We start from the raw sequence: 15,109 nt of genomic DNA, 5'->3' as shown, positions 1-15,109 counted from the left end.
GGGAGAGGAGCTAAGCTCCGTGATATATAGGGTTATATGATAGAGGAGAGAAGCTGAGCTCTGTGATATATAGGTTTTATGATAGAAGGAGAGAAGCTGAGCTCTGTGATATATAAGGTTATATGAAAGAGGAGAGAAGCTGAGCTCTGTGATATATAGGGTTATATGAAAGAGGAGAGAAGCTGAGCTCTGTGATATATAGGGTTACATGATGGAGGAGAGAAGCTGAGCTCTGTGATTATATAGGGTTATATGATAGAAGGAGAGAAGCTAAGCTCTGTGATATATAGGGTTATATGATAGAGGGAGAGAAGCTGAGCTCTGTGATATATAGGGTTATATGATAGAGGGAGAGAAGCTGAGCTCTGTGATATATAGGGTTATATGATAGAGGAGAGAAGCTGAGCTCTGTGATATATAGGGTTATATGATAGAGGAGAGAAGCTGAGCTCTGTGATATATAGGGTTACATGAAAGAGGAGAGAAGCTGAGCTCTGTGATATATAGGGTTATATGAAAGAGGAGAGAAGCTGAGCTCTGTGATATATAGGGTTATATGAAAGAGGAGAGAAGCTGAGCTCTGTGATATATAGGGTTATATGATGGAGGAGAGAAGCTGAGCTCTGTGATTATATAGGGTTATATGATAGAAGGAGAGAAGCTGAGCTCTGTGATATATAAGGTTTAGAGCAAGATAAAGCAGAGTAAATCCTGACAGGACTGCTAGGAGACAGTGAGATTCCCAATTACCCCGCCAACACACGTGGATTGACAGCCTTCTCTCTACATACTGATACAATAAAGGCTGTCAATCATCTCCTGTGGGTGAAGTAAGCAGGACCCTTATGGTCTTTCTATCATCTGTATAAAGATAAAGGGACCATCCACAATAGGTCACAGCTTAACATTTCTTTCACAGCAGAATCCCCATTGCACAGGTCACACGGTATGTCTATATAACTCTCCTATAGACCGCAATGAATATTTCCAGACTATTTTGTCTACAGCAGTGGTTCTTAACCGGGGTTGCGATCGAACCCTAGGCCCTATGCACGGTTCATTTTGTGTACCAGTAAAAAAAAAAAACATATACCTTTGTCTTGAATTTGGAAAAAAATCATATTTGATTTATCCCTAAAGAAGGGTTCAGTGAATGTGCGTATGAAACTGGTGGGTTCGGTACCTCAAACAAGGCTAAGAACCACTGGTCTAGGGTCTATGTGGCTGCTGTAAAGCATAGCTCTAAATTCTATTTGCAGCTTAAACAAGATGGACACTCCCATAAACTGTACAGAAAATAGAATAAAAACCAGTCAAAACAAAAACCTACAATCAAAGTAAAAACATTTTAGAAAAAAGGTCATATAATTAACTATCTGGTTATAATTAAAAAAATATATGGGATATATCTCTATTAAAGCCTAAATGTCATAGCTGGGGTTTCCCCATCCAAAAAAATAAATATAGATACAATGAAAAATGTCAGAAAACAGGCAGAGAGGGTCCAGACCTTATTTGCAGCTGGATGATTGGTAGATGAGGTGAGCTCTGGACTTGCTTTATCTCCGGTGTAGTGTGCAGCTGCGCCAAGGTCAATCTTGGATGGGTTCCCTGTACGTTTGGAGCGGGTTGTGGTGGTCTCAGTGGCTTGAGTGATGTGGATGTGCTTGGTGGTGACCGTCTCCTCCTCATCTTTGAATTCTCCTTTTACCCGGTTGTTTTTACGCTCTTCTTCGCTGTCACTGTAGGGTGAATCAGTCAGCTGAATAAACACTAGGTTGTGTTTCCGCCCACCCACCATCACATCACTACGCTTAATATAAGCTCTACTTCCAGTCTTCCTTCTACCTTTGTAGCCATGTATTCCGTCATCTGACTGATTGGGGCAGGACTTCTGACAATCTGGTGTCTGTTTCCAGCTATGTCAGACTGAAGTGCTTAGGGCCCACAAGTAAAAATGTATTCCGGGGCCCCACTACACAGCTACATGCAAATATTACCTGACACTTGTTCACACCTTCCTAAAATCTCACCAACATAAATGTATTTTTCAGTAGCAATTGCTGCCTAGCCTTGCCTCTGATTATTTCTGTCCTGAGCTAGTCTGTGGCCTGGCTTTTGCCTTGAACTGGGGCCAGAGATCTTAAGATCTATGAGCCAAGGATATGTGCCCACTCCGCAATAGGCCTCTGACAACAGTAAGCTGCTGCAAGATGATTGGGGCTCTTGCAATGTGACTGAGAAGATGGGGCCCAGGGAGGAAGGATACTGGTTGGCCTGACTATACCTAAGAAGTCAGTCTAAAGTGAGCTGGGGGCCACCGATTCACCTGTAGGCCAGTCCGTGCCTGATTTCCAGGATAGAACGATGAGCAGGTCAATATACGATTTACCAGCGTTGTGTAAACTTTTCCATACAGTGGGTGAATTAAGCCCTACGCCAGTCTTATTCCATTCCCCCATTGGCACTAGATGTGCCAGAATTAAGGGGCTCCAACCTCTAAATAATTCTTACTCACTTCAAGAGGTCCTGTGAGCCAGAAGGGCAGTGTACACCAATCATAGTTCCCGACTTGCCTAGTTTCCCACCTTACTCCACCTGCAGTTTTACAAAGTGGTAAGCATGGCAAACCATTGCTATGGTACAATTCAGGGCCGTTCTCGACATTTGTCAAAGTCACAAAGCATTCTAAGGAGGAAAACCTGTAGTGACTGTGTCCAACTGATATGAGAGCATTCACACAGGGCAGGTTTGTAACAGAAATTTCTGAGACTGCGATACAGTTCCATGAGCTTCTCTCTGGAGCACACGCATGGACTTCGGCAAGCTTCATGCTGCATCAAATCTGCCATATAATGTCCTGAGATACACTGGGACATCCACACACAGGATGTGGACACGTTCTCAGCCTCTAGATATAGGGAGGAATGCTGACCGTCCCTGACAATAGGTAGAGAACATGGATAAATGTGCAGAACTTTCCATTCTACAGATGGTGTCTCTGGCTCAGCGGATATCCTCTCTCATGTTTGATGACTACAATAGGTTGGACATTAAATGGACTGGATTGCTACCTATAGATGGCACTAGAGGACAGCTTTCTTCCACCTGGAGGAGAGTTCATTAGCATACTTTTACCAGGGAGCATTGCCTTTTATGAGCTCAGTCTCCATAGTGAGATCCTGGCCCTTCCACGAGCATTATATAATAAATCTTGACTTGCATGGAACACCCTGAAATTATGTAATAGATGGAGGGAAGCAGCTGGGAAACAAAATGTAAAGCAAATAGATCACATACATATTATATACCTACGTCAGGGATCAGCAATCCTTGTCACTCCACAACCCCCATCATACTCCAGGTCACGTGTGTGGAAGTTCTGAGAACAACTGTGTAAGTGTGTGTGTGTGTGTAAATACACATACACACAAGTATACACTGGGACATGTAGCTGGAGTGTTGAAGGTTGCAGATTCCTGTCCCATCCAGGTCTGGCACATAACACCTCAAAAGTGAATGTTTCCTATAGCCAAACAATTCCCCTGCCCCCATCAATGACACTCACGTATCAATCCACTACTAGGTTAGTATAGGCCCGCAGATCACTCACCTGCCCCTTTCAGGAGAATCTTCTCTGTCTTTCCTTCTGAACTTGTTGATGGTGTCGTCTATAGTGCTGCCAATCTTATCGCTTATCTCCCCTAACTTATCGCTGAAGGGGAAGCCAGTCTTACTTTTATCCCATTCTTCGTCCCATTTAGACCTAGGCTCTGTGTCATATCGGTCACCTGTAGGATATGCAGCACAGACAGGTTAAAGCCCCAACAACCCTCAACCATGAATGTTAAGGGGGGGAACCAGATCGCACATATAGGGGACATCTATCAATGCCAGTGTGCAGGTAGTGGCTATTGCAAGGCCTCCATATCTATGGATATATATCATTCTCTATATAAGAGCAGGACAGACAAGGAAACCAGTTAAGTGACCAATCCAATTGGATGCAACAGACACAAATCCACCTGAGGGTTCGTTCACACTTGCACTCAGTGTCTGGTGTGGGCATTCTGCTGGGTTTCTTTGTATGGGTTTGTGAAGATGTCCGCAGGGAAACCATTTATTTTTTTAGCCGGACAAGCAGGACTTTGTGTCCGGCTAAAAAACCAAAAACAAAAAACAAAACAAATAAAAAACAAAAAAAAAACAACAAAACTTTCCCCGCAGGTAGACACCGATGGTCACCTTTACAAACACATTCAAGTGAATGGGTTTTAAAGCTGACCGCCGGGTTTCTGCCCCCTGTCCAGTTTCGCCGGGGCTGAAGTTGGAAACCCAGCACAATGCACACCCCGGACACCGAGTGCAAGTGTGAACGAATCATAAGGCTGAGGCCCCACGTTGCAGAAACGCAGCTTTTCTTGTTGCAGATTTTGTTGCTGTTTTTTGAGCCAAAGTCAGGAGTGGGTTGAGCAAGTTTGCCTCAAAAACACACAGCAAAATCTGCAACAAAAGAAGCTGTTTCCACAACATTGGCGTCTCAGCCTAAAACCAGCGCAGACCAGTGTGTTATATTATATTTCAACCACCTAGACTTCTAAGTGATAATAGTTCTATGACTGGCTGCTCTATATAGCTATCTGTCCAAACAACACATTATTATAGGGGCTCCCAAGGATTAGGGAAAAAAACAAAAAACAGGCACTTTCCATGAAGCAGTACCACCTCTGCCTACAGGTTGTATCTGGTACTGTAGCTCAGCTCCACTGATATGAAAAAGATGGCTGCATTAACATACAGCCTGTGGATTTGTGCTGTGTTTCTGAATGAAAGCGCCATGTTTTTCTGGTCCTCGAGAATCGCCTTAAGTACACACTTAAAAGGGGTTCTCCAGCCCCAAGTGTAGTTTTCATACTGATGACCTGTCCACAGGATAAGTCGCCAGTATCTGATCTGTTGGGGTCTGACACCCGGACCCTGTACACGTCTGTTGATCTGGCTGCCTCTGAACACCGGAAGCTTTAGGCATACTGAAACATGCTGTACAGTGGTGTCAGGGAACAACAGAGCGGCTTCCAGGCCAGTCCACAATAGCTGGATCAGCTGACCCGTGCAGATCTCGGTGTTGGATCCTATGTATAGGTCATCAGTGTGAAAAATGCATTTAGGGCCAGAAAACCCATTAGGTCCCATGCACACAACTGACCGTGCAGCTGTGTGGGCAGAGGTTGCAATGGAATGCACTTGCAGTGTCATCCGAGTGCATTTTGTGATGTCCTCACCTCTATGGGGGCTTCCAATGCGTTCTTTTCTGAGGACACTGAGCAAAATAGGAACTGCTCTGTTTTCATCGGAATGGAACAGACCATTGGATGCCCTCGTGGGGGAGCATTGGTTGGCACGCTCAGTCGTGTGCATGGAGCCACTTTTCAGAATTAACTGGAGATATTTTTTTTTTTTTTTAAAGTGAATGGCCACCTTGAGCACCAATTTTGCAATATAAATAAATCCAAATTTCTCTGTTCAATTCATGATATTTATCTAGTGGGTTTGGAGCTTTGATTTTCTGACAAAAACAAAATTTTGAGTTCCAAATCCTCTGCATAGAGTAAAATTATACCACTCGTTATCTGAAGCCACCACTAGAGGGAGCTTATTGTTTACTCTATCTATCTATCTATCTATCAATAAAACAGTACGCAAAAAGATTCCAAGCTCCCTCTAGTGGTGAATGCATGCAACTAATGATTTTTATGAATTTGTGGCCCTTTATCAGAAGCACAGCTCCAGCAGTTATGAAAATATAATAAAATTTAGAATATCAATTTACATAAAATGGTAATAAAAGGTGGACATTTACTTCAACAGAAGTAGGAGAGATTCAGATTCCCCTTGAGCAAGAGCAATTACAGAAAACATATTATATAAGGAATTGATATCAATAGGGTAAATCATCAGTCATGGAGACCACCACGTCATAGGATGGACTTGTGGTCTGAAAACAATCACCATCTTGGAGGGATTCTTGCTGGGGAAGAAAGAAAAGTGAGGAACAGATGCAGGGACCCGTGCCTGTGCTGCACAGACAGCAGGAGAGTATGGAAACAGCAGAGCTAAATAGCAGAAGCTCGAGGGGCATACTGCAAGGAAGGCTTACATACACAAATGCTTCATATGGGGTGACTACTCTATTCACACATTCGAGGTCAAGTCAGAGTCTGTGCCTGTGAGTATTGGGCAAGAAAACCTCGTGTCCTGAAGGTTTATAGCTGCCTGAGGGAAAGCGGGTCTGGTAATTAGTGAAACATCCAGAGACCTGCCACTACATGGGGTATGGCGAATATTCGGCTTACAGGCCCTTGCTTATGTACACGTATATCCAGTTTCTAAAGGTATCTGATGGTATCTCCCCTCAGTTACTGTACAAACAGTAGCAGTAAGTGAAGCTCCCCATAGAAGTCTATGGATAGGCCAATCAATCTTCAAAACCGGATTACACACTGATCCGCTGCTTCCTAGGTCCCTTCTGCTCTCTACTTTCTGGTCCCCACACCATACAGGAATTACCTCTGAGCCAATCACCGGATGACACAGGTCACCTTTGTGGTTAATGATTGGCTGAGTGGCCATTTCCCGCAAGTCAAGTGGGAACAGGTAGAAAAAAAAAAAAAAGCAGAGGGGGCCTGTGAAGCACAAATTGAAATCTACACCACTCAGGCTGGCATAGATTTTGAGGTACCCGCCCACCACTCCCTGCCAACTTTCTTAAAAAGTGGCGAGCAGCCTGCATAAAATAACAAAGTAGCACACTGTAGGGGCAAATGTTGGCTATCAAAGACTGCAGGACACCCGCATCACTTTTCTAGTAGATCCGCCTTATTGTATCATGCAGTCCTACTTAAGAGGGCCGGGAAGGAATTTGCGACATCTCACTTTTAGTTGAGAGCACCTAAATGAAGTGGCTTTCACTCTGGCGGCCCCCAGTACACGGTCAAAGCTGTCTAATAATAAAGCTGACACTGTTGCCTATTACAACCAATCAGAGCGCAGCTTCCATTTCTGAAAAGTAGACTACAAAATGAAGACTGAATTCTGATTGGTTGCTCCGGGCAATTTTGATAAATGAGGCCAAGTTTCTGAGGCAACCCTGATATGTAAGACTGACCGTGATCCTTATCTTTATTATGGGAAATAGCTCTTACACTCACCAGAAGATTTCAGTATATGTAGAACTATGGCCACAATTGGAGATACTAAAGGAGGGATAAGTAGGGGGGATAAATCGGGACTTCTCGGTCAGTCACCCTAAAAATGAATAATATGCAGCCAGCGTCTCCCCAGGAGGTAATGGCTGATTAAAAAGAAATCTAGTGTTTCCTTTTAAGACAGTGAAAATAAAACCACTGAAATCTGATCCGCTTATATTGGACTGGCTATTTGCTTCACATCATTAAACACGGCTTGTGGCTATGTAGATCTTGGGGCATATTGCCACCTTTCCATCCTAGATGTTTCCCTCAGGCCTTTTGTAGTAATCCCCCTCATTAGCCGGACCACCCTGGAACAGCAGCCGCCGCTTTATTACGCTCAATGTCTTGACTTATAACACTATACAGAATACATGGGGGCAGTAGCCGGGCCACAATTTGCAATGGTGAAAAATAATTCAACGAGAGCTGTAAATATTTGTACTTGTGGCTTCCATTATTGGGCAGATTTATTAACAGGGTAGTTTAGGGCACTTGTGTTAATATATATATATATATATATATATATATATATATATATATATATATATATATATTACAATTTAACTTGCGCCCATTACCTTAGATTGCAATCTTTATTTGTATCTACATGCCAGTACATTGGCACAGGGGAAATGATTAAACAGGCAATAAAGATAGATAACCGTAGGTCATCATTTGTGAATGGTAAGGGTCCGACACTCAGGACTCCCACAGATCAGCTGGTTGAAAAGTCTAAAGTGTTCAGATGAGTGCTATGGCCTCTACACTGAAGCGCGGCACTGTACATGTCATAGGGGTCATCAATGTTAGCCCTAGAAAACCCCTTTAAATTACCCTGGCTAATCTGCTAATGAATTACACAGACACCAATTGTGTAAAAGGGATTCTGAGAGCGCTCCCCCTCATCTCTAGCCCTGAATAACAGGCACCACATAAGGTTGAGCAGTAGAGATCCCTGCCACTGTGTATAATAGCAGTGTCCCAGCACGATAGGCATGACACGTATTACATGGTCTGCGGTTCAGGACATGCATCCTCCTCATGTGTCATGGGGTACATAGCACTTTTATGGTAAACCAACATCCATCTCTTTAAAGCCGGAGAACAGAATCTGCAGGCACAGACTGAATGTGGATGGATCCAAAGGGTATAGATGGCGCGCCTTCACTGCAGTATGCCCACACATTGCCAAGCTATAATCACTGTGATTCCCATGGCCCATTGCCATTTGTGCAGCACACACACGGTACTCACTGTATCTGAACCCCCCGGCACTTTCTGATGACACTCCAACATATTTGTCCTTGTTCTTCTTGGCTTTCTTCCTCTCCTCTCGGAGGCGGTCGTCATCCTGGACAAACTCCACCATTTCTTTCACCTTCTGTCGGATATTGATACCTTGGTCTTTGCCATTTTCATCTGGAAAATTAATAATAGAAGTGACACATTGTTCTGTATTTTCTCTATCCACAAGCTTGGGGGGGATGAGTGTCCATTTGCTTGAACCCCCACACATTATGATGGTCCAGTGCAGCAGTTGTGTATGTCTTTGGCAGTCGTGTGGTAAGAGATTGGAGTGACAGCGGACATGCACAAATGCTAAATCTGCAGATCAGTGCAGATCTGCAGTTCAGAATCCGTACCACAAATCTGTAGCAAAACCAGAGCATCTGCGCAATGCTTGTGGTCCACCAGAACATTGTGGTGCTCCCCAGAAGGAGGAGGACACCCCATGAGGCACCCCACCAGTATGCTCAGCACTCCACAGAACTACATGAGGGTACTTCTTCCCAAGTTCTATTATGGATGAACATCAGGTTTCTAGGCTGGCTCTGACCCTGGGTCTCGTGAGTTGTTCCACCTCTTCCTTTCTCGCTGTGTTCACAGGTATGTATTGGGGGGCAGGCAGAATAGATTTCTGTACTAGTAAAAGCCAGCTTCCATAATACAGGTAAATTCCAGCAAACAAGATAGAGGGGGCGGTTCTAATAACATGACCCAAAGTGTGGGAAGAAGTCCAGAAACTTGAGATTGGGACATAATGTAACCCCGGGAAGGAGGAAGTGAGTTTAAACAAAAAGGCATTGTCGAAAAATCACAACACCTGGCAAATGTGCAGAATCTAGAAAAATAAATGTTTTCTACTTTTCATCACAATTTTATAATATTCTGCAGTGCAGCACTGAATTATCAGAACTGAAGAGAACTCCTCTATATGACAAACTCTTGTTACAGGGGGCTTCTGTCCTTAGCACAGGTCACCAATACATGACTGGAGGGGGTTCCAAACATCAGCCTCTTTACTGAACACCAAACACAGTGCCATATATTATATAGTGGTTATGCCTGGTATTGCAGCTCAGCCCTATTCCCTTGAATGGAACCAAGCTGTCTGTTTACCATGTGACTGATGGCCAAGACGTCATAGGTACTGGAAAGAGGCTGCGGCACTGAAGCTTATTTAAACAGCAAATCAGTGTTGGACTACGGTGTCTGACTCCCACTGGCCACAAATTGAGGACCTACCCTAAGGAGAAGTCATCAATATGCAAAGCTTTAAAGAGTTAATTTGCTTCAAAAGAGTTAAACCCGCTGCAAGGATGGGGGGGGGGGGGGACCAAAAAAAACCTGAATCCATATGAATGTAATACTTCACAACTTGCCATGCCTCCTCCTCATTACTACAACTTCACTTGGGTCCCCATTAAAGCCTGGGCGCGGGCACGCACAAAGAGCCAATTTCAAGCAAATTAACACGTTTTACAGGGCAGACAATACACGGCGCGGCGCGCTTCAGCTTCTCCTAATTGCAGATAACCTGACTGTGAAAGAGCCCACCACTTCTGTGGAGTCGAATAATACACTGTCTGCCGCCTCCTCCACCACTAGTCCCCCTCCCCACTTTTTTATTTTTTTTTAATGCATTCAAAACACACCCCGGCTTTCCTTTGCACTGTAAATATTACTTGGCGCAGGCTAGAGGGATAGTGAGCTGGAATAAACCCAGCTTCAAACAGCCGCGTTCATGTGTTGGAGGGCCGACCTTTTTCCCGGTGTATAATTAAAGCGCTCCCTTTTCTTCCTGCCGCCACAGGGGACCAGCCTCTGGTGCATATTTTAATATAAACCCGGGCCGCTCGTGTTGTGCTGCTTGTGTTGTTATTAGGTTTCTCCTCTCGGCAAAAGTTCTTCTCGGCGCTAATTAATACTCTAGGGCCCCGTGTCTTGGAATGTGTTCTTCACACAGCCTGCAGCCGCTCGGGCCCAATTAGGCCTCTGCAGCCTGTGAAGACGTTCGGGTGAGTGACAAGTCCGACAACCGCTTTAATTTGCTCCCTTCCCAAGGTTTTTCTTTTTTTTTTCCTCTCGTCTTCTTCTTGCTAATACTCACCTACAAAGTGGTAATTTTCTAAGGATCGCAAGTCATAAATGTGCTCCCTGGCGCTTGTGACGACCCGCTCCGATCCGTTCCGTATGAGGTACGCCAGCAGCAGCAAGGACTGGAGGGAGGGAGAGAGAGAAGAGAGAGGTGGAAATTAGTCTATTCTCACTGTTGAAGGGAAGCTGGCACAATGGTGATGTATTGGTGATCTGTAACACTTTGCCTGCCAGGAAGAGAAGGTGGTTACATAAGAGATCTATGAAAAGTCAGCTTATACACACCCACACCTTGTGTATCATTCTTGTGGTATAGTTTATTTATTGTAGTTTTAAATAGATATAGCACCAGAAAATATGTTACATCCTTTAAAAATCACACATGTTGTAACATTCACTTAAAGGGATACTCCAGGACTTAAAAGGGGTTTTCGCATGAAAGAAAGCTACAGATCAATGACTGCTCAGATCCCAACTGATCAGGAGAACAGGGGACTTTCACCCCCACCCACCAGGTTTTGACAGGGATGGTCTTGGTTGATCAGTATAGATAGAGCTGTTCAAAGTTCAGGGTCCAGTCACACGGAGGAAAATGACGCTTGATTTGGCGCTAAATTGTCAGCGCTAAAAATAAAGCCTCCCATTGACTTCAATGGGTGCCGCAAGCTTATTTTTCCACTAGCAGAATTTTCAGCTAGTGGAAAATTCCGCTGGTGGGGAAAAAAAGTTAGCACAACCCATTGAAGTCAATGGGAGGCATTTTTTTTTTTTTTTCAGTGCTGAAAATTCAGTACCAAATAAAGCGCCAGTTTCCTCCATGTGAATGGACCCCAAAAGTTACATGTAACAGTAGTTTATATTGCATACACCACATGCGATCTGTTTTGTAGAGGCTCCACTGCTGCCCGTTCTCACCACTAGAAGGCCAATCTATAAATCAAGATTAGTGTAGCCCTGTACACACCAGTTAGTGTTATCCATTGCAGTAGCTCTTTTCAGCCTGAAGGTGTCACTCTTTCAAGGGTCTTTTAAAATTCTCTCATAAATGACCTGCCCTGATAGGCTATCAATAAAAATGAGACAGACCAGCCCTTTAAAGTGGTTGTCCATGACTAGAAAAATTGCTGCCTTTCTTCCCCAAAATAGTGCCACACCTGTCCATGGGTTGTACCTGGTACTGCAGCTCAGCTCTATTGAAGTGAGGCTACGCTGCAATACCAACCACAACCTGCAGACAATAGTTTTTCTTTAAGAAAGCAGGCATGCTTCTTCAATTGCACAAAACCCCTTTAAGACCTCCATTGCTAGAGGCCTAGGTGTAACCACATCCATCACTGAGGTGACTAAATATGACTTGACTAAAAACTCTGATATCTGAGGAAGTATTAGGCTGGATGAATTTTAATGAAGCAGTGAAGTGCGTCAGCCACCCACACGCACCAGAGGCGGACATTTTGCAAAGTGAACCTTTAAATTACAAACAGAACTGAACAATTCACTTGGAACCAGAAATATAGAGAAGATAAGCAGCAACCAAGTATTCATGAGGTAAAAGTCAGCTTATTAGGGAAAAGTGAGCCTATTACACGGTCGGTGTAGACCCACTGTGACTTTCAGCTTCTATTGTAACTTAGAACAGAGATACGTGGTACGAGTCTTGGCCAATACACACGGAACTGCATGCAAGCCGCCATCCTACCCCCCACGATGGAGGTCCATACATAGCCATGGAAATACGGCCTGGTTTTAAGAAGACTGGCATTCCTCACACTCATAATGACATGAACCCTCTGCCGGTCTCTGCACTTGGACATTTCCCAAATTATTTACAAGAGTGATGTAGCATAAATGATGTTAAATCTAGTGGAAGTGATTTATGATAAACAAAAGCCCCCCCCCCCCCCCCGACCCTTTTTTTTGTGGAAACAGTGAAGGTGGTGCAGAAGTGAAAAACTTGCAATTTTTTTCCACAAACCGACAACTTGCACAAGAATACTGCAGCTTTTTATGTCCTAATGAGCACGTTCATCAGTACTGTGTAGGAACTGTCCTGGGAAGGAAAGGGTTAACTACATCAAGGGGCCATTAAGTCACACATGGGGACACTGCGGGGGCCATTTCATAATTGTTATAAGTCATTTATAAGTGACCGCTATTTTGGGGGTATTCGGTTGAGATTTTCTCTCACTAGGAGGTACTAGAGGGTAACCCTGTTATGAGATGACAGAAGTTCCCTAAATGGCAACAAAATGTCCATGATGTGGAGGATGTCAGCTTGTGTAACCTCCATTTTGTATATTGGACATGTGCTCACAACTTCCATTTTGTTTCCAGTCATGTACTGACCATACGTTTCTTATCCAATAGGCATGTGCCAGGACTATTGTTACGACTGTTCCACCAATCATGTTATGCTAATTATATTAGTCCAACCTGTTTTTTTGTCTATGCAATGTATTATAAATGATCTCTTTGTTACTATTAAAACAGAACACACTATATACACCAAAGCTGAGTATTTTGTGCGTATCTCTAGTCTAGCATATCTTTAATAATTTAGACTCCAATACGGTGATACTTAGAGGGATTGTGCTCACAGTGAGGAGTTATATTAGTTGTTACTAAGAGATCTTACGGTCAGACATTTGGGGGCTGAACAGGACACTGGGGAGAACAAATGAACCCGCCATTGGTGCAGCAGGATCTGATCAGCAAATAATGTTGACAATACTTCTCAATACTCTTTCCAAATATCCCTTCCAGCTGAAGGCTAAGCATATAGTACAGATGCCCCTAGAATCAGACATAAACTGCAGCCTCCATAAGAGACAAGGAATTTTCTCTCAGGCAGTTTCAGTAATTAAAAATAAATAAATAAATAAATAAATAATGGTGGAAACCCAACAGACACCCGGTGAACCCCCTTACAGTCTATGGTGTCCACACGTAACTGCTTTTTTAGCAGATGGGCTCTCTGTCATTTACATCCCCATGCGGACCCGAACGATGGAGACACAAACACTAGTGTGAACGCGTCACCAAGCACAGTGCCATATCTTGTTTAGTGGCTATGCTTGGTACTGCAGCTCAAGGTCCTTCAAGTGAGTGGGACTGAGCTGCAAAAACACCATGGGACTGATGGATGTGACATCACGTGGCCTGTGAAGGAGTAGAGGTGCTTTGATCAGCTGATCTGTGGCGGTCTAGGATTGGTGACCTATCCTAAAAGAATAAGTCACCAATATTTTGGTGCTAGAAAATCCCTTTAAATGGAGAAAGGCAGCAATACCAGACACAGCCTATGGACAAGAGTGGCACTGTTCCTGCTACTTTTGACGCCTATAACTATTATAAAGTCCTCTCATTCCTGGTCTGTCATTACTATACACTCTCATCATTCTAAGACGGCACTTTGGTGGTTACGACTGTAATGAAAACCCTCTCTTACTTTTTAGATTTAATTTCACTTGTCCAAAAAAAAAGCAGAGTCATAATTGCACATTCTGCGGGATTCTCTGGAGTTAAGCATATGGAACAAAGACACAAGAGCTATTAAATGTGAATTATGGAGCAGGTCATGCTTCCAATTGACTCTTCTACCAAATGGAAGTGCACATGACTGGAGACAAGTGTGGGGGGTTCTCAGCCGGAGCATGTGCTCAGTTGTGCTTAATAATCAACATACAGATGGGATGAAAAATGGCTCAATACTCACAGATGGCAAAAAGGATTTAAGTCCTCTCAAGGCGCAGGAGAGGTCGGCAATGAGGCTCAGACAAAGAGGTCACCGTGAGGTAGGTCACCGACATACAAAGTCATATTTCACATAGATTCCCATATGTAAGTAATTTAGTAAACTTACCCAATAACAGATCTTCTGCCATTATAAACAGGACAAGCGAGTTATGTAGACCATATAGTATGTGGAGATACATGAATCAAGTATCCATTGTGAGGAATTCACCCGGATGTAAATTGAGGCCTTGACTGGTATTGCAGCTCAGTCCTGTTTACTTACATGGCACAGGGATGTAGTGAGGTGCAATACCAGAGGCAGCCACTATTAAGTGTATGGCGCTATGCCTGGTCAACAATGAAGGGGATGAGGCACTCCAGTTAGGGATAGTGAGAGTTGGACCCCCAATGATTTGATATTAACTGCTTTCCACATCTTAGTGTAATAGTACGTCAAGGGTCTCGGGTAGTTGAGCACTTTAATAAACAATGACAAGGAATGGTGATTGATATTACCTCAGTGTTTGTGCAACTACTGGCAGGAGGATGGGTGTAAAGCACAGTCCAACTCCTGTCTCAGTTAAAGTGGTTTTAGTTTGATAACCTATCCTTATACAGCATATCCTTAGGATAGGTATATGACCAGTTGTACAGGGTAACCTCTGATGCCCATACTATACTATATGTTTTCCTGCTATGTGAACTTATTACTCCCATTGTTTACACAGTGTTATCATACCGTCGCC

The 15,109-nt window shown here is 43.7% G+C and overlaps 1 protein-coding gene across 2 annotated transcripts in view; it reads right to left on the bottom strand.

The window, feature by feature from the left end:
- The window catches only part of CLINT1 (clathrin interactor 1), a 61,424-nt gene that overhangs the window by 10,621 nt on the left and 35,694 nt on the right, over window positions 1–15,109 (bottom strand). For both annotated transcript variants that reach the window (XM_075274864.1, XM_075274863.1), the window contains exons 4-7: window positions 10,642–10,750; window positions 8,505–8,669; window positions 3,614–3,791; window positions 1,511–1,742 (exon numbers count right to left, since the gene is read on the bottom strand). In XM_075274864.1, coding sequence (XP_075130965.1) covers window positions 1,511–1,742; window positions 3,614–3,791; window positions 8,505–8,669; window positions 10,642–10,750 — 684 coding nt within the window. The remainder of the gene's footprint in view (window positions 1–1,510; window positions 1,743–3,613; window positions 3,792–8,504; window positions 8,670–10,641; window positions 10,751–15,109) is intronic.

This window comes from Leptodactylus fuscus, chromosome 5, assembly GCF_031893055.1.
Source record: "Leptodactylus fuscus isolate aLepFus1 chromosome 5, aLepFus1.hap2, whole genome shotgun sequence".
In the NCBI taxonomy this organism is placed as follows: domain Eukaryota; kingdom Metazoa; phylum Chordata; class Amphibia; order Anura; family Leptodactylidae; genus Leptodactylus; species Leptodactylus fuscus.
This window is presented reverse-complemented; position numbering and strand designations above follow the sequence as displayed.